This window comes from Nothobranchius furzeri, chromosome 18 (genome assembly GCF_043380555.1).
Source record: "Nothobranchius furzeri strain GRZ-AD chromosome 18, NfurGRZ-RIMD1, whole genome shotgun sequence".
In the NCBI taxonomy this organism is placed as follows: domain Eukaryota; kingdom Metazoa; phylum Chordata; class Actinopteri; order Cyprinodontiformes; family Nothobranchiidae; genus Nothobranchius; species Nothobranchius furzeri.
In genome coordinates this window covers 22,614,139-22,633,491 of record NC_091758.1, presented here as the reverse complement: position 1 = coordinate 22,633,491, position 19,353 = coordinate 22,614,139, and the positions used below count along the sequence as shown (strand labels likewise).

General features: G+C 40.1%; 1 protein-coding gene across 2 annotated transcripts in view; it reads right to left on the bottom strand.

Moving 5' to 3' along the window:
* Positions 1-4,359: 4,359 nt before the first annotated feature.
* The window catches only part of pld1a (phospholipase D1a), a 50,614-nt gene continuing 35,620 nt past the window's right edge, over positions 4,360-19,353 (bottom strand). For both annotated transcript variants that reach the window (XM_070547075.1, XM_015969640.3), the window contains exons 19-26: positions 17,432-17,542; positions 14,478-14,566; positions 14,242-14,355; positions 14,077-14,126; positions 13,864-13,998; positions 8,348-8,501; positions 5,578-5,695; positions 4,360-5,210 (exon numbers count right to left, since the gene is read on the bottom strand). In XM_070547075.1, the coding sequence (XP_070403176.1) occupies positions 4,986-5,210; positions 5,578-5,695; positions 8,348-8,501; positions 13,864-13,998; positions 14,077-14,126; positions 14,242-14,355; positions 14,478-14,566; positions 17,432-17,542 (996 nt within the window). In that variant the 3' untranslated portion in view covers positions 4,360-4,985. The remainder of the gene's footprint in view (positions 5,211-5,577; positions 5,696-8,347; positions 8,502-13,863; positions 13,999-14,076; positions 14,127-14,241; positions 14,356-14,477; positions 14,567-17,431; positions 17,543-19,353) is intronic.

The window sequence follows — 19,353 nt, the reverse complement described above, 5'->3', positions numbered from 1 at the left end:
ACGCTCGAAGGCTCGGGGATTCCTGGATTAAACCGTGAGCCGGCGTTTCACCGACGCTATCACTTCTGCGTCTGTGAAACCACGCTCTCTACAAGCTCAACTCCTGTATCCAGCCGACCAGTCTGACAAGCTCACAGGAGACGTGGCAACTCCACAATCAGTGATGGTAAACAGTAGTTACACCCCTCCTTCCTTTGTTTTGAAAGAAGAAAAACTGAAAATTCCTGCAGCAGCTGGATATGAAATACAGTATATTTCAGTGGAACCTTCCTTCTAAAATGACTGAAACATTAGACTCTTTTGGGATTTTCTCATTGTAAAATTCTCACTATAATCTTACATACTGCACCTTTAAAAAAAACAAGCTGGAGCTGGCCATGCCCACACACCTTTGCTCAGGCTTTCTACAATGTCAAAACCCCTGATATCAGGGAGGGGCTTGAAGTAGAGCAAATGCTCCTCCAGACTGGAGAGGTGAGAGGCAGTTTTATGCAAATGTCCCTGTTTGTTACATCACAAATAGGGGCTTTTTTAAATGGCCTGTTGTAGGCAAATAATTCCTAAAACCACTGAAATGAATGAGAGGGTTTCTATTTAGGCGTTGGCGAGCGCCTGGTGGCCGGGCTTTCACCCATGGAGCCCGGCCGGGCACAACCCGATGAGGAAACGTGGGTCCCCCTTCCCATGGGCTCACCACTCGTGGGAGGGGCCAAATGGGTCGGGTGCAGTGTGGGACCATAGATATATAAATATTGGACAATGGGTTTCCATAGGCTCCAATAACACATTTTTGAGGCTAAATGGGAGGTGGCCACCACCGCCATTTTGACCGTGCCACAGGTTCCGTCAAGCCCAGACAATTCCACAAAAGGGAAGACAGGTGGAGCTGAGGGTGGGGCCGTAAGGCTGGGATCAACTGATGACACCCGGTCGAACTAGCTACAAGCTAACCTGAAGCTAACCCAAAGCTGCGGGGAGGGGAGAACCACAAGCCGGCAGCCCGCGCAGCAGACAGAAGCCACGATCAGACAGAGATGCGCCAAGCTGCGGGGAGGGGAGAACCACAAGCCGGCCGGCAGCCCGCGCAGCAGACAGAAGCCGCGATCAGACAGAGATGCGCCAAGCTGCGGGGAGAGGAGAATGGGTGGAAAACATCGGTTTCCATCCAGAGCTTCACAAGCCGGGCTGCGGGAAGAACCAGCCAGTAGCCCGCGCAGCAGATAGAAGCCGCAATCAGACAGAGATGAGCCGAGTTGCGGGGAGGGGAGAACCGGGTGGAAAACATCGGTCTCCCGAGAGCTCCACAAGCCGATAGTCGGAACCCAGCTCCACCAACATGTTATATTTCAACCCATTTTCTAAAGTGCAGCATTATGTTAAATGCACTGGGTTTTACCCTATTACATTTAAATTTCATGGTTAAACAGTTCATGTTAAAATCTAAGCTCAGCTCGGCAGTGACCTAAAATACATAAATATAATTTTACTTACCGAAAAAAAAAATGAAGTGGAGACTCCTTGGACACTCTATTTGTGCAATTAATACCACAGCAAGTCATTTTGTCCAACAATTGCACAAAAAATATCCAAAAAAGAATACACAAACACAGAGACTCAAAATCCCGGAACAGTTTCCAGGCCAGACCGAGGCTCTACTGAGGCCTTTCCACGGAGCTAGCTCTGTGGTCACGTGGGTCTGATGCTCATCAATTATACAGAATTTTTGGCTTTTAATACACTTAAACAGAAGAGTGAGAAAAAAATTCACCCCCTCAGAGTTGTCATGAGTGTAAACTAGATAATTTAAAGCAAAAACATGTTTTGGTACCAGGCTGTAAACATGTTTATTTCTGCTGTGAAATTGGTATTTTTAACATGGGAGTCAATGAGGATTTGCTCGCTTCTGACACCAGCCCCCAGCGGATGAGGGTGGAACAGCAATTTTTGGTACTTCCGGGTTGGCCTCAATTTTTGAGCTGCATTGTGGGGGCTTGTGTGGGACGGGTGGTAGTCGAGAGCAGGGACCTTAGTGGCCTGATCCTCGGCTACAGAAGCTGGCTCTTGGTACATGGAATGTCACCTCTGGTGGGGAAGGAGCCTGAGTTGGTGTGTGAGGTTGAGAGGTTCTGACTAGATATAGTCGGACTCACCTCAACATATGGCTCTGGCTCTGGAACCAGTTTCCTTGAGAGGGGTTGGACTTTCTACCACTCTGGAGTTGCTCCCACTGAGAGGCGCCGAGCAGGGGTGGGCATACTTGTTGCCCCCCATCTTGGTGCCTGTACGTTGGGGTTTACCCCAGTGAATGAGAGGATAGTCTCCCTCCGCCTAAGTGTGGGGGGACGGGTTCTGACTGTGGTCTGTGCTTATGCACCAAACTACGATTCAGACTACCCACCCTTTTTGGAGACCTTGGAGAGGGTGCTAGAGAGCGCTCCTTCCAGTGACTCCCTCGTTCTGCTGGGGGACTTTAACGCTCACGTGGGCAACAACAGTGAGACCTGGAGAGGTGTGGTTGGGAGGAACAGCCCTCCTGATCTGCATTCGAGTGGTGTTCTGTTATTGGACTTCTGTGCCAGTCATGGATTGTCCATAATGAACACCATGTTCAGACATAAAGGTGTCAATTTGTGCTCTTGGCACCAGGATACTTTAGGCCGCAGCTCGATGATCGACTTTGTTGTTGTTTCATGCGGCCGCATGTCTTGGACACTCAGGTGAAGAGAGGGGCGAAGCGGTCAACTGACCACTACCTGGTGATTTGTTGGCTCAGATGGTGGGGGAGGATGCCAGTCAGACCAGGCAGGCCCAAACGTATCGCGAGGGTCTGCTGGGAACATCTGGCAGAGTCTCCTGTCAGAAGGAGCTTCAATTCCCACCTCCGACAGAACTTCCAAAATGAAGACGTGTCGGTGGGATTGAGGAGGTCTTCGAAGTATTCTGCCCACTGATCCACAACATCCTGAGTAGAGGTCAGCAGCACACTGTCCCCACTAGACCTAAAGGTATACCCAGGACACGGTGGAGGGACTATGTCTCTCACCTGGCCAGGGAACGCCTTGGGATTCCCCTGGAGGAACTGGCCCAAGTGGCTGGGGAGAGGGAAGTCTGGGCCTCTCGCCTTAGGCTACTGTCACCGTGACCCAACTCCGGATAAGCGGATGAAAATGAATGGATGGTATTTATAGAGGCGTCGGAGACCCACATACGTCCCCTTTAACACACCTAAATCAACATACCAGGTTACTTTTTTTTTTTTTTTTACAAATTTTGTACAAATGTAACTGTTTTTAGCAAGATGCAGATTTTTTTTTCTTTTGGTAGGTGGTAACCTTTTCTTACTCATACTAGCTGTTAGCTCATCAGTCTTAAAGTCCCCAAACTGAGGATGTTCAATAAATGATCTACAACAGATAAGATATTACGCAGATACCATCATGTAAAATAAATGTTTCAGACACATCATGACCACTTTGAGGCAGTTTATTTTCATGGAATGAAAACAGAAATAATTTATTAGACTTGCTAGTCATTTAATGACAACATTTTAAATGAACACAGGTAAATTACTTCAGATTGTACAAAAGGGAGGTTCTGAGAGCTAAACGAGTCAGCTGCATAGTGGGTATGGAAACAAAAACAGGAGTTACATTTACAAATCCACTAACATCAATACAACTATATATTATTTATTAAATATAATGTTTAAACAATGTTAAAAACTTTGTATTCCATAAATAATTTTTGGACATATATATCAGAGCTAAATGTGTCTGATAAATCAGATTTTCTTCATAAAACATCCAAAAGCCTGCCTCCTTTTCCCTAGAAACAGTGATTCATGTTGATGTGTGATGGCAATAACAGATTTCTTGTTTTTATGGCATCAATGAGTCAATGATGGTGCAGATTTACAATATCCAGTCTGTTAACACTGTCAGCCAGTCGTTCTTGCAGAACAACTCTATTCAGCGCAATCATTCCTGCAGTCTTAGAACAATAATGACTGCTCCTCATTTCCAAAGAAGTCTCTGTGTAGATCCAAATTCAGAGGAATGCCGTGATCAGCCACAATTAAACGACCCAGCTCATGCATACCAGCACATGAGTCATAAACCAACTGGTTTTTCTCATGTTGGATTCAAACTTTTTAGTCTGAAACAAGAAAATAAATGAAACATTTAACTTAAACTAATCTTTTCTTCTTTTTTTTTCATTTCACCTCCGAACCCTTCTTTATTTTACATTTAAATAAAATCAATTGCGAAGATCCTTTCTGACCCATTGTAGACTGATTTTTTTTAAAGAAGCTAGCACCCTCTACTGGGCAAAATGAAACACTCCTTCAAATCTGATTGATTCTTCTTCTTTTTTTTTTTTACTGTAATCTCACTGTTAAATCTGTGTTTATGTTCAGATCTCACACTCAACACATAGCTCGCGAGAAATACATGTTGGATGATTTTTGTTTCCATAAAAACCAAGTGAGCTCTTTATACATGCATTATGGCTTCCATATCAACAGTTTGCTAACAACGCATGCACCACTGCTGAGAAATAAGAGTAATAGTGAAATTACCTTGAAGACATAAAAAGCAACACATGTGCAGACTCAACAAGTCTGCCTAAAGCATCAAACTCCCACATTGCAGACTGACTCGCTTACGTTGCTCAGAGGCTCATGCTGAGAATCTTGGTACAGCTGTTGAGATGTTCTAGCTTCCTCACCGTGGTCCCTTCTGTGTTTCTGTGAGTCAACTCGTATCCAGACTTGACACTGATTCCCCAAACCAAGAGTTTTTCATACTTTTCATGGAGTCACAAAGCAGATGTTGATGTTCTTCATCCACACACAAGTAGTAGCTTTGAACTGTTAAGTGTTTTTCTTCTTCTCAGAGATTTGACAAATAAAGCCAGGAAACAGCATCTCTAGCTCTCATCTCTGGATCTTTTCATGTGGTTTTTAAAGTATCTGCTATCTTCCATTATGTCCAGATCTCAGTTGGCACCATGGCCTCCTTGGTTCCAACAGAAGGCATCAGGTTTTGCTCAGACAAGAAGTCCAGAGGAAACTGGACGAGGAAGCCACGGATTTTGCGCAGTTCCTCCTGAGCACGGGCCACGTCGGTTTGGGCCAAACCTGACTTGGACAGAAATTGTTCCAGCTCAGACATGTTCCTAACCAGGGATGAAGGGAGACAGCGGAAGACCTGCAACAAAACAGAACAGGTGTGATTTCTCTCTTCCATCTTAAATCTGTCATTTTGAGTAACAGAGAAAAACTGAATGCCTTCCACGATGGATTCTTGGGCGTATTCTGAGCAGACATTTGTACTTTATTGAAGATGAAACAAAAAGGGAGTTTTGGTTTAAAATACAGCAGATCACAGAGAGTAGAATTAAGCAATTTATAGCCTCAAAGGTCATTTTAAGACAATTACACAAAGACTTCAACTGTCATTTAATGTACAAGTAAAAAAAAAAAAAAGTCAGTCTCAGACCTACTTCTCGCTTGAGTTTCTTGTCAATCATAAATTGTTTGGTTATCTTTTTCCTCTCTTTAGGCATCTATTCTACCTTTTCATAAATGGTAGCATTGCGTCCAGCTGTCGTCATCCACACCTCCTTGTAGAACCGGTCGCTGACGGGGTCAGACAGGTCAATGCTAGAGTCAGTGTGGCCCCCGAGGACGGTCCTGTTCATGAGGATTACAGGAACAAAGAAGATAAGAAAAGTGGCCTGAAAACTAAAAGCAAAAGGCAGATTAATCATTCTGAACAAAAATCATTCTAAACAGAGCCTGTGGAAGAATGCAGTGGTTGGAAGCAAATAAACCAACTAACTTGCCGATAGATGGGAGCCTGTTATCTACCTTGTTACTCTTTCATTATTCACCCATACCTGTCAGTGACAGCTGCATGTTTTCTCTCAGAAACTCTTGATCAAGTCAGGCAAGTTGAAATGTGCTGTTTTCCACTAGTAAGTGACACAATAGTTGCATAAGTGCATTCTGCAAAGACTAAATCCTTTGCATGACCGCTTTACTTATTCCCCAACTTTTACATTCTGGATGGAAAATTTATACAGAACCTTTGCAAAGCAGCAAATTACAGAAATCTGTTTCTTTTTTAGTAAAATAGCATGTTGTATAGTGGATGGCTGCTTATACTGAGCCTGTTAAACTGGAGTTTTTTCTCTCCACTGTCGCTACATGCTTGCTTAGTATGAGGATTGTTGTAAAGACTCTGACACTATAAGTTCTGCTGGGTTCATTCATTCATTCAAACTTTATTTCAGACAAGGGATATGTCCATAACAGGGATATGTCCTTATATAGGAAACTTTTTACTGATTGGCGTAATGAACTGAACTGTATTGGAATGTTTACTATGTGAAGTGCCTTGAGACGACTCTTGTCGTGATTTGGCGCTTTATGAATAAACTGAATTGAATTGTTTTGAAATGCAAATATGCCAAAGTTCCCCATTCACGGGGGCTTTCCGTAGACCGCCAGTGAGGCGTGTGTGACATGACAAGCTAATAAATAGAGTTGTAAGTAATATACTGTGATCCAAGGCATACTTCCTGTAGATCACATCATATTTTAATGAAACATAGACTACTCCAATTGTTTGTAATAAAGTACTTGAGTGAAAGACATTTTATGTTCACTAGGAAGATGCAAGAGTACTGGTGGAGAAGTTTTATAAAATAATGAGGAAAAGACCCTATTTCTTGGTACATAAAATGTAATGTATCAGTTATAGTAATGTAGAATACTGATATACACAAGGACAAGGGAAAGTCTTACTGTGTCTATGCTCACGGAAGCGTATTGCATTCAGCCACAAAAGAAATAATGAAAAGCTCTGTTAATCCAAATTAACAAGATAATTTTTACAGAAAAATATGTTAAAAGACTTTTATTTTTTCTAATTAACAAGATAAAAAAGCTCTGCAAAAAATAATCCCTCTGCAGTGCTAATGATGCTCTGTGGCATTATTGATAGGCTAATAGAGGAACTCAAACATATCTTGTTTTCTGAGTGATCATTAGCAGAGTGCTGCAGAAATTAAGAGGCCAGAGTTATCAGAGAGGTTTTCCCTTGTTGATGATGCAGCTGCCTGTCACCATCCATTAGGAGTTTGGCCATGAATGACCCTGTCACCAATATGGGAGTGTCATCCTCCATCTTCTGTCAGAGGAATCTAATGAAGGAAGTTCTCCGAGCGTGGTGATGCTGAACGTTGCTGCTGTCTGCTCGATCTTGGGGGGGGGGGGGGGGGGGGGGATTTCTGAGCAGACGCATGCGCATCACAGCGCATGCCTATCTAAGCACACACACACTGTCAGATCATCATACATGTTTAAGCTGCATGACACACTGATGGGCCAGTTCACCCATCAGATCATCATAAACTTAGTTTAGAACAACCGTACGATACTCCGATGGGCGGTTTTACTGGTGATGACAAGCCACATCCAGAAGATCCGATGAGGATTTACATCTGAACATGTGCAAATTTCACATGTGTCTGCGCAAAGTTGACAAATATTCTCTCTGTGGGTTCTGAATCCCAGAACGGCAGGTGTGTTTGCTGTAGGGAAGGGTTTCCCCCTTGAACTTTTACACATTTTGCCAACTTAAAAATACAAATGTAAGTGTTTTCTTTATTCAGATTGTTTGTGATAGACCAAAACAAAGTAGCACATCACTGTGAAGGGGAATGAAACAGATACATGGTTTTCAAGATTTTAAGGAAAAAAAATCTGAAAAGTGCTGTGTACTCTGTACGATCCTTTCACCGCAGATACATCTGCAAGTTTTTGGGGGTATGTCTCAGCCAGCTTCGCACATCTAGAGGCTGCAATCTTTGCTGCAAAATAGCTGAAGTGCACCCAGATTGGATGGAGCGTGTCTGTAAACAGCAATTTTCAAGTCTTGCCACAAATGCTCAGCAGGATTTAGGAGTGGATATTCTAACACATGATCAAACCATTCTATTGTAGCTCTTGCTGTATGTTTAGGGTTACTTTCCTGCTGGATGTGCAAGCTCTGTGCTGGTCTATCACAGAACATGTCAATCAGAACTTTTAGGTTTGTGGTTGTAAGGTGTACAAATATGTTAACTTTCAAGGGGTTTGAATCCTTTTGCAAGGCAATGTGAATGTTACTCTTATTTTGCTTGATTTTGATTTGAGATTTGTTTTGTTTGCTTGCTAGTAGCTTTGGTATTTCTGGTTAATAAATGTAATATCTGTATAAAAGTGTGACTGAGTGAGCAGTCCTCCGCTAAAGTGACCTCAGCATGCCTCTTTAGAGTCCTTATTTCATAAAAATAGTACCTGAAGCATTCGAGACGCAGCTGCAATGCAAAGGGTCCAGCGTCGTACTCCTGTCCATCCATCACTGAGGTAACATTTTCAGAGTCTTCAAAAATCACAGCCACCTCACTGTCACGTTTACCCAGCATGCTCCGGTCATTGATGTTAGCAGACCCTGTAGAGAGAATACCAAATGTTAAAATGAACTTATGGAAAGCTTAAGAAATGTTCGAACGACTTGAATCTGCATTAAACCTTGTATTTTAGGTTTGTTGCTGTTTGTCTGATTATAGTGCAACATTTTGTACGTGGTTACTTTCAATGAATTGACAATAGAATATAAACGTATTCAATAAAATTTAATATTCCATACAAAATATGGACTATCAAAATTAATGACCCTCTACAATTTGATTGATGATGAAACTAGGTAATTTGGGTATGCCAGGGATCCGACACTTTATAATACTTTGACAATTTATTAAAAATAACCAGTTACAAACGTTACATAATGGTGAGCCAGCCAGGAAGTATCTCTTCGACCAGTCGTGCGTATTCTGATGGGGCCTACGACTAGTGTTGTGCCCAAACGTGTTTATTGAACGATCGTTCGTGAATTTGTTCGTTTTTTCGTGAACATGAACTGAACTCGTTCGTATTTTGCCTGACAAACGTAAAAGAGTTCGTTCTGTCGTGTGTGAACGGGTTTGTTACGGATCCTGGGCTCCCGCACCCTGAAAGGCCCAAGTCTGCTCCTTTCCTTTGCTGTTCAGGACCTTGGACAGGTCCTCCGGTGGACTGGTTTCCTCCTCTGCCCGCCTTCGGCACCCAAGCTGCAAGCAATCGTCTAATGAGTGCTGATGGCTTAAAAGACGGCAGATCTCTCTCCTCTGGGAGAGAATCACAGCTTAACTCCCTGACTTTCTCTCCTCGGTTTGGATCTTTGTGACTAGCAGTTTAGATTTGGTAAATTTGGTAAAGAACTTTGAAAATAGTGTTAATTAAGATAGATAGTTCTTTTTCGTTGATCCTCGAGTAATTATTAGCCGTTTTCGTTTTGAGATCCATATGTCTGCTCTTCAGCTTGAATTTTCGTTGGACCGTTTTCCAGCTGTAGAGCTCGCTTTTCGTTTGTCCTTTAGAGTAAACTATAAAGTAAATAGCCGTAGAGATGTGTTATTTTTCTAGTTAGTCAACTCCGGCACTTTTGTTTGTTAAATTATTTTCGTGTCTTTTTCCCTGAGGCCTTTTGCCTCAGATGTTTTGATTCCCCTCGTCGTCTTTCGTTTTATTTGTGTTTGTTGTGTTTGGTCATTCTTTCTCCCAGTCTAGGACTGAGTATTTGGGTTTAATTCTGGTAATGAAACACATTTTTATTCATACTCCTCCCTATTCTCCACTCCAGTTATTATGTTAAACCCCCCCCCCCCCCCCCCCCCCCACGCATTGCTTGCCCACTGGAGAACTTCCACCACACTGGTGCGTAGGCTCTTCACAATGGCATTAGATGGGTTAAGATTAATTTGATAACTAATTAAATGTAAATAAAATTCAACCATTTATTTTATAAACCCAGACATCACATCTTTCTGAGTCACTTAATTAAGCTTTTAGAACAGTCATATTACCTTGAATCACTATTTATAATCACTTGTCCTGCATCATCATTAGTAGTAGAAATATAGTAAGAAATAGATGTTTGTAAACTATATTTTGCCTCTGTTTCTAATTATTATAAAAAGTTGTTTCCCTGGCACTACCCAAATGACATTTTCATCATCAACGGAATATTAAAAGTTCAATAATATTAATAATCCATATTTTTATGGAATATTACATTCATTTGAATACCTTTATATTTTATTGGCAATTTATTAAATGTAACCATTTACAAAACGTTACAATAGAATCAAGCAATCATATGATTCTGCAGCTTTTAGAAGCTCCTTTAGCAGAAAAGACTCTGGAGATATTTTATCTTCAACATCATTTTCTCACTTTATTATGAAATGTGGTTCCTTTCTTCATTGCAGCATTGCTTCTGTTCACTGCTCTGCCATCTTACGATATTGATTAATCTACTAGTTTGGTTTAAGCTTTGTTACGTATCCAAGGGGTCCATTTGCACCAACATATTGACCACACAAGATAACTTTTCATTTGCAGACAGGAAAACACCATCTGTTTGGACACCCAGGTCCAAACATACCTCTGCCCCAGTTGTTGCTGCCGTGGGAAGTCTAAACTTTGTCAAGGTCTCATGCAGAGCTCCTGCATTTTCACACTGAGGAAAGTCATCTGGAATTATGAATAACTTTACAGCTTAAAAGTCTAAATAATCATGTGTGTTGAATGAACAAGATGTTTAACTCAAATGTTTGAAGTATTTGTGTTAAAATCAATGGCTTTAAAATGAATATTGTTCTTACAATGATCCATTTCAGATCTTATCTACACCAGATCAGCGTGTCTGATTTAACAAGTTAATCAGTATCTACACTCTTACACATTACAATAAGATACTTATTAATGTTAATATTTACTTCACATAAGTGTTTTAAAACATTCTCATTCACAAGTGTCTACCACCCTTGTATCTGAAGAAGGCGTGGCTTTCTGAGGGATGTTTGGTAAAACCCTCAAACTTGCCCAGAGTTTATAACCAATGACTTTAATAAAACAGGAATTACTTCCCAATTAATTCAGTTTCCAGTTGGCTCCCGATTCGGCCAAATCGGGGAAGAAGCCTCTTTTGAAACCATCTCCTTTGACCTCTAGCCAAAGCCTCTCTGTGATGCTGTGAGTGATTTACAGACCAAACAGCTCTTTTCAGAGCTACTTCACACCTCAGACATCTATCCTGCAGACCCCAGGTTGCATCTCATGGCCGGTGAAGCTGAACTCAGAGGAAGCTACTAATCTTTGAGTATTGTGGTTTCGACGTCCGGTGACCTCAACACTCGGACCGCACTCCTCCGGACCGCCGGGAGCAACTCATACCAAGGGTATCGTAGCCTGCACACTGGCGTCCGATGAGTTTAAACAAACAATGCTAGTTTATAAACAAACAACTAATTCTTTTACAACCCAGACTTCACAAACTCTCTCAGATACAACGAATGGTTTTGCTAAAACATCTAGCTTCCATTACAACATTTCACACATCACATTACATCACTCCATATCCATTACACCCCATCTCATTATTCATATCTTGTCAAGTATAATCATTAGTTTAGGAAAAGGAATTAAATTCATTTTATAAACTATTCCTGACTTTGCCTGAGCTAATACGAAGTGTGTTTATGGTCCCCGAACAAGCAAAGAACCCAAGAATCTTCTGATTAAACATTCAAAGATCAATCAGGTTGATATTTCATATTTATATGGAATCATCACATCTTATTGGTCATGTAAATATGTAGTGTCAAAGTTCATCACACCACAGCTTCATCAATCAGACAGATGGCCTCGTATTAAACTGGTTTACAGAGGACTTCATAACTGACTTGGAGTCTTAAAGAAGCCCAAACATCAACCATCCACCAGTCTGAACGATTCTACGGGATACATTATTTATTTATTTGTTCTTGTCTCTGTTTGTTAATTTACTACTTATATTTAACCAGGAATTATCTGAATATGCAACCTTTATTTTGTGCATTGTGGATAACTGTTATTGAAACAGAAGCATAAAATGGTCCTGATGAGTCCTGAGCAGCAATTTAAAATAAAGCATGGTTTGACCACACATAAGAAACTAGCAGCAGTTATTTATTTATTTATTTATTTATTTATTTATTATTTATGTTTTTGCACTTTCTCAAAATAATGCATAATCTGACCTTGGAGAGTGAAATGGCAAGGAAGTTAACTTACAGCATCGTTTGTTTGTTTTTTCAGCTGTAGAACAGTGACATCTAGTGGCGCACCAAAATCATTGCATCGACCATAAACATTTATATTTCTTTTAATTTAAAAATGTCAAACTCAATTTTCTGTGACGTTCTATTATTTTTACCTGCTCAGTAACAAGGTGACCAAAGTGTTTTAACCTAAAGAACAGAGTAGTATGATTTTTATAGTAAACAGATCTGTGAATTGCTGTAGATATAAACCATTTGTGTTTAGCTTTAAAAAAATAGATTCAAACCCCTGGTTTGTTTAAAAAATTGTACGATATTCTCAAGAGCCTGCCTGCCGGTGGGCCAAATTGCTGAGAAAATCACTCCGAGGCCCACAAACAGCCTAGGAGCTGCACTTTAGACACCACTGCTGTTGGACATAGCTCCAAACGTTTAGCCTTAATAACTTTTCTTGAATTGCTAAAACATCTCTGAGGTACTCACTATCCATTTGGACAGTGTGTTAACACACACCTGCATGCTCCAGACCAGCAAACAAAATGTTAACCAATACATTAGTTCAGCTACACCACATCAAAATCCTGTGGAAGCAACAACCATGGACTTGGGCTGCTGTTAATGAAAGAACTACATGGCAGATTTTTATGTAAATTTAAGGTGATATTTCACAAAATGTAAAATGGTAAAAATCTGTTTATTTTTATTATTCCAACATAAGAAAAAACTAACCAAACCTTTTTTTTTATTTAAAATAAAAATGAATAAATAAATAGGAATGTCCGATTGGTCTATTAATACCAACCAATATCTGCATTAAAATTTAATATTGGAAAATATCAGTACTGGTTTTCAGTCTTAATGACACAACTTTTACATACCATAAATATTATACATCACACTCTTCAGCTGCTTCTGTCTCTCAAAATGCCAAAATATGACAGGCTAGAGGTAAAATGTTTGAGATATTATAGTTTGTCTGGCGCAGCTTGTGAAGTAGAAATTTGCCATGTCCTTACAGCATGTAGCTATGTGTACATAAACAGCTAACAAACAAATGCTCTTATCTGAAGAGCTTTATACCTGTTTTATCACCATAGCAGCAATATACAGAAAAAGAAAAAACACAATACTGACTGAAACACAAATCTTAGCATCATGCTCAGGGAGAATGGGACTCAGCTGCTGTTGGAGACAAATAAAAATGGCACTTTTCCTACTGCTGACATAGATTGAAGTAGAAGTAGTAGAAGGACATGTGATGCTAATAGCCTGAAAATGTTTTTCATTTATCAGTATCGGTTCATATCGGTATGGGAAATTAGGAGTCAGACAATATTGGTATATCAGATATTGATAAAGAGGCCAATATCGAGCTTCCCTATAAACATGTTTTGCTTTGAAATACTTTTTTCTGTTCTTGATGTGTTCCATCTCTTTTACCAGCAGATGGCACTCCAGAGCTTCACAACTTGCACCATATATTGTGAGAGTACTGCAGCATGCACATTCTTTAGCAGTACACATGGCAAAAGATAGAAAAACAGAAGACAGGATTTCCTCTTTTCTCACATTCTGATGGTGTCAAGAAAAAAGAAGTTGACTTCTTCAAATAGCAGCGGACGAAAACAACACAGGAAGCGTGACAGAAGGTGAGACCAGAGACAGACTAACCAATGATGACCGTGTTGTCGTCAGCGATGAGCATTTTGCTGTGGACGTAGATGAGCTCTGTGACGAGGCGTCCCTCCAGCTCCGTGTGGGTCCTCAAACCAGCAAAGGAGATGTAGTTCATCCACTGGTCGTCCACTTGGAAACATAGAAATAGAAAAATGATCAGTCTCTGACTTTCTAACATGAAGTATCATAAATACAATGTTCACTTACTCTCCTTTTTCAACTGGGAGATGATGGAGTGTTCTCCTCGGTTCATCGTTCTGACAAAACAGGATTTGATGCATCTTTAAATTTGACTTCATTCCACTTCCTCCTTCTATTTTTTATTAGCTTTCCCACTTTCTGTTGAAAATGTAAGTCCATCATGTGCTTCACCTGTAGTTGAAGTGCATGACAGCCTGGAGGGCACTCCCCCCACCAGTGCTTATGTCTCCTTCAAAGCCAGGAAGTAGAGGCGTGATTACGTACACACGAAACTTCTTACCCTCGCTGAAAGCAAAAGAACACATTGGTGTTTTTTATTAAAAAATTATTTTGAGTCCTGTTATAAGAAAAAGATTGGGTAAATGACTTTATTTCCCCACAATTATCATTTTATATAAAAAATGTACTTGTATGCCCTGATGATCCTTTCAATGATGGCGTCTCCGATCTTGTTATAGACTGTCCTGTTGTCAGCACAGCTGATGAAAAACTGGTTCTGTGACAGAAATAAATGAAAACACCATCAAAACTCAATCACTCGTCATAGAGTTTCAAGTTACCTTAACGTACAAATATTTCTAAGTGGTTTCATTGATGCTGTAAAGTGAACTTTAACCCTCCCACTGTCCTAATGGGTGTGACCCTGCGAGGAAAGTTGACCACTGAGCAGGGTTGATGGTTTATCCCTTGAGATCCATGTGGCAGGGGTGAGGAGGGAGCACCACCTCACCCCTGCCACATGGATCTCAAGGGATAAACCATCAACCCTGCTCAATGGTCAACTTTCCTCACAGGGTCACACATAAAGACAGGGGGAGGGTTAAAAAGCTTTGGCTAATCTAACGCTAGTTAATAAAGTTAGCCGATGACTTTTTAATCTGTCCTGTTCTCTGGGTGTTATTAGTTCTTAATCCACATTACAAACATTATAGCAATAATCTGAATGACAGTTACACATGTTTTAGTTCGGATCCACTGAGATTGTTGCATGATAAATTATAAATGACCTGCACTTGTAAAGCGCCTTTCAGAGTCAGAGAACACCAAAGTGCTTTACACTTTAGTGAATCATTCATCCATTCCCACACGCTGATAGGGATGGTGATTGATTGTCTGCTGGTGCCTCTCACCCATTTGACATTTATTTAAAGAGGAGTACCCCATGAGACGTGCCATCTCATTTGAGGTTCCTTTTAAACAAAACAAAGAAAAGCGGTACAAGGCATGTAAGCATGTACAATTAATGAAAGCGAGAAATATTTTTAAATAATAGTAATAATAATTAATAATAACCAAAAACCAAAATGTAAGATCTACGATGCTGATGCAAACACATCAATGATGTGAAACAATCTGTACTTCTTTTGCATCATATTACAGTTGTTCTAGCTGCACACATAAGAGAAAATATGAAAAATGCTTTCTCATAATGAGAATGTTTTTATTTTGCTTTTTGGACAAACTTTAATGTTTCAGATCAGCAAAAGAAATGTTAATAGGAGGCAAAGATAACACAAGTAAAATGCAGAGTAAAAGATCTATCTCAATCTGGCCCTACGTGAAAAAGTAATGTCCCTTTTGTAAAGGGATGAGTTCATTATAATCAAAATAAAGAAGTCACTTCAACACAAAGGTGAAAGATTTCAAAAAGCAACAAATCATGTTTGGTTTTACTCAAGAGCAAATAAACATCAACATCTCATGTCTCTTAACCCTTTGGGCGCCAACGTTTTTTCAAGAAAATATACAATTTTGACATGACTATTTCAAAAGGTTGTGGTTTGAAAATGGTTATGGATAAAGGTAAACTGTAAATGAGAAAAATCTTCTATCTATTGGAATGCATCATTTTACAGATGTTCATTCATATTTTTACATATTATTTAGAAATGTCCATAAAATTTTGAAATGTATAATTTATATATATACATTTATAAAGTTCTTTAGAAATTTATTTTTTCTGTTTTAAAATTACATATTTATTATATATTTTATACATTATTGTCACCATTAGTAAAGTTTTTACCAACCTTTCTACACCCGCCATGTCCCAAAAATGGTGAAATAAGCTTCAGATCATGTTTGTGCAGCATGTTTACTCTCATGAAGCCCACAGACTTAGCTAAATTTCAATTGAAACACACCTAAATGTGTTGCTCAGATTGAAGTTACACATCTCCACTATCCTCTGGTGCAAAGTAATAACTTCACAAGGGATCATATTTACAGCCGCGGCTCATTAAACCCAGCAATGACCCTTGTCGCAAATTTGAGAATCTGGCGCTTAAAGGGTTAAAATGGTTAAGAGATGGGAGGAGCAAAAATGGCATCAAAATTTTTCTTAAACCTAAACATATTTACCAAAATGTATGTTTGTGATTCTCAAGATGTTTGTGAAAACCCAGTGATCTGGTGTAAAAACCAGCATCAAACCAACATGGTGGTGGTAAAGTGATGGTTTGGGGCTGGACCACATGTTGTTATTGATGGAACCATGATTTTTGCTCTTTAGTAAAAAAAAACATGAAGGAAAATGTCTGATCTTTGACCTTAAAGCAGGCTGTTAATGCTGGCAAATTCTGTAATGTGGGGCTATTTCATTTTTTTTTTCTCACTCTCTCTCTTTGGGCACTGCCCTTTGGTATTTACTCAAGTTATCTGTTTTCAGGTCAGAAATATTTTAGCATGACAAAAAAGCAAATAAATAAATAAATAAATTGAAGAAGTCAAAGTAGTTTTATCTATCTATGGAACTAGGATTGGGACAATATTACATGTAACTTGTACCAAGTCTGTAACATGTTTTGTAACTGTAATTTTTTTTTGCAACACATAACTTTTGTTTTGTAGCATATAACCTTTGTTTTGCAACACGTAACTTTTGGTACATGACATGAAACTTTCATTTTGTAACTTACAGAAAAAAATAAATCAATGTACAAGTTTCAACTCACAACTCTAAACACGTCTCACTCTACAATGAGAATGACAGAAATTCGTGACACATGATTGGCTGATAAGACTTCTTTTGGAAGCAAGCTAGAGTTGGGACAAAATGTTTTGTATTTGTAGAATTGAGCTTTGTAACTGTAGACTGAGATTTGTTATTTGAAACTTGTACATTGATTTTTTCCTGCAAGTTACAAAATTAAACTTTCATGTTACGTACCAAAATTACACGCTACTAAATGAAAGTTACGTGTTACAAAACGTGAATTACATGCTGCAAAACAAAAGCCACAGTTACAAAACATGTCACAAGTTACAAAACATGGTTACATGTAATATTGTCCCAATCTTAGTTCCATATATATCAGGCCTTTGTTTTCAGTTTTGGCTCTTGCCCTCACCAGTGGCTTACCTCGATGTAGATGTAGTGCTTGCTCTTGGCAATGACCTGTATGTAGGCATTATGGATGGACTCCTCGTGATATTTAATACCTGCTGACCAGTCTGCTGCTGACCGTAACACCTTAGACACAAAGAAAAAGCTATAATGAGAGGATAAAGTTTTAGCTGGCCTTACAGCCATATTTGAGTAGAAACAAGGTGATACATTGGGCACGATTTATCTACCAAAGACAAATAAGCAGGAGCTTGCACATTTACACACTGAACTCTGATGAACTTTGGTCAAGGACATACTGGGCTGTGACGGGAAGAGAGTAGTGTGGGTTTTAGGGCACAATGACTTTTTCTGTGCTCACAGAGGGAATCTAATGTTGCTATCCCACAGCCCAACTGCTAAAAGTCTGTTGCTTAACAAGTACACACCTACTGTATTCAAACCAGATGTGATGTTGCTGAAGTTTTTTTCAGGTGGCTAAATACTAAAGAAATATAACACTGTGAGTACCTGGGTGGCAACCAATGAAGTGGATTGTTTATATATATTTTTAAAAAGAGGGTTTCACTTTGATTTTATGTGTACATTATGGCACACAAAGGCAAACTGGTTTCTATTTCTCTGAGAAATAAACTCCATTGTATCAAACTTGGGAGTGAGTTCTAGTCTCAAGCAGAAGAGATTAAGTATCTTGGTGTCTTCTTCAATCAGCATTGGTCAGACAGAGTTAGAGATGCACCAGTGGATCGGGGTGTGATGAAGGCATTGCTCTATGATGACTTAACTGGTCCATCCAGGGTCTAACCTTTACTGATGGTCATAAGATTTTTAACATGAGCAAAAGAACAAGATGCTGTCAACATGTATTTAGATCTTCAAGGCATATCCTACTGGGAGGGACAAAGGAAAACATAGAAGTTATTGGAGGGATCTTGTATCCTCTCTGGTATAGGAAAACTTTGGGATCATCTAGGAGGAAATTTATAGTGTCAATGGTGATATGGATGGATCAACAGAAAACCCTAGGCACCCAGAACTGAAGCCAACAAGGAAGTGGCTAATATTTGGGCCAGCTGAAAACAATAAGTGCAACCATTGCAATCAGCCAGTGCATGGACACCTGTTTCCAACTAGTAGCACAGCATGTTTGGTGGAATAACTGAAGCATCAGCCCTTGTGTCTCAGCCCCTCCGGTGTGAAGACACTCCGGGGTAAAGACATACATGTCTACCTAGACGGTAGCTAAAGCGACTGCCAAATCCTCAGTGCTTATCTTATTCGACTTATCGGCTGCATTTGACACTGTCAACCATGGCTTCCTTGTGACCACACTCTCTACCATGGGCATCACAGAGAAAGCACATGCCTGGTTTGAATCGTACCTCACAGGACGATCATTCCTGGCTTGGACAATCCTCTACCGTGCACCATCTTGCCACAGGTGTCCCCCAGGGCTCTGTGCTAGGACCTCTTCTCTTTGCCATATACACCACCTCACTGGGTGAGATCATTCAATCACATGGCTTCTCCTACCATTGCTATGCAGACGACGCCCAGCTCTATCTGTCATTTCCGCCGGACGAGCACACTGTCTCTGCACAAATATCAAACTATCTCTCTGACATATCAAAATGGATGAAATCCCACCATCTTCAACTCAACCTCTCTAAAACTGAACTACTTGTCATCCCAGCAAAACCATCCATACAGCACAGTATCTCAATCCAAAATGACTTCCTATCTCTGGCTCCTTCAAAGGCAGTTCGAAATCTGGGTGTTGTGATTGATGAACACCTGACCTTTAAAGATCACGTTGCCTCTGTTGCTTGTTCATGCCACTTTGCGCTGTATAACATATGAGAGATCAGACCATACCTAACACAACATGCCACCCAGCTCCTGGTGCAATCTACTGTCATCTCCCGCCTCGATTACTG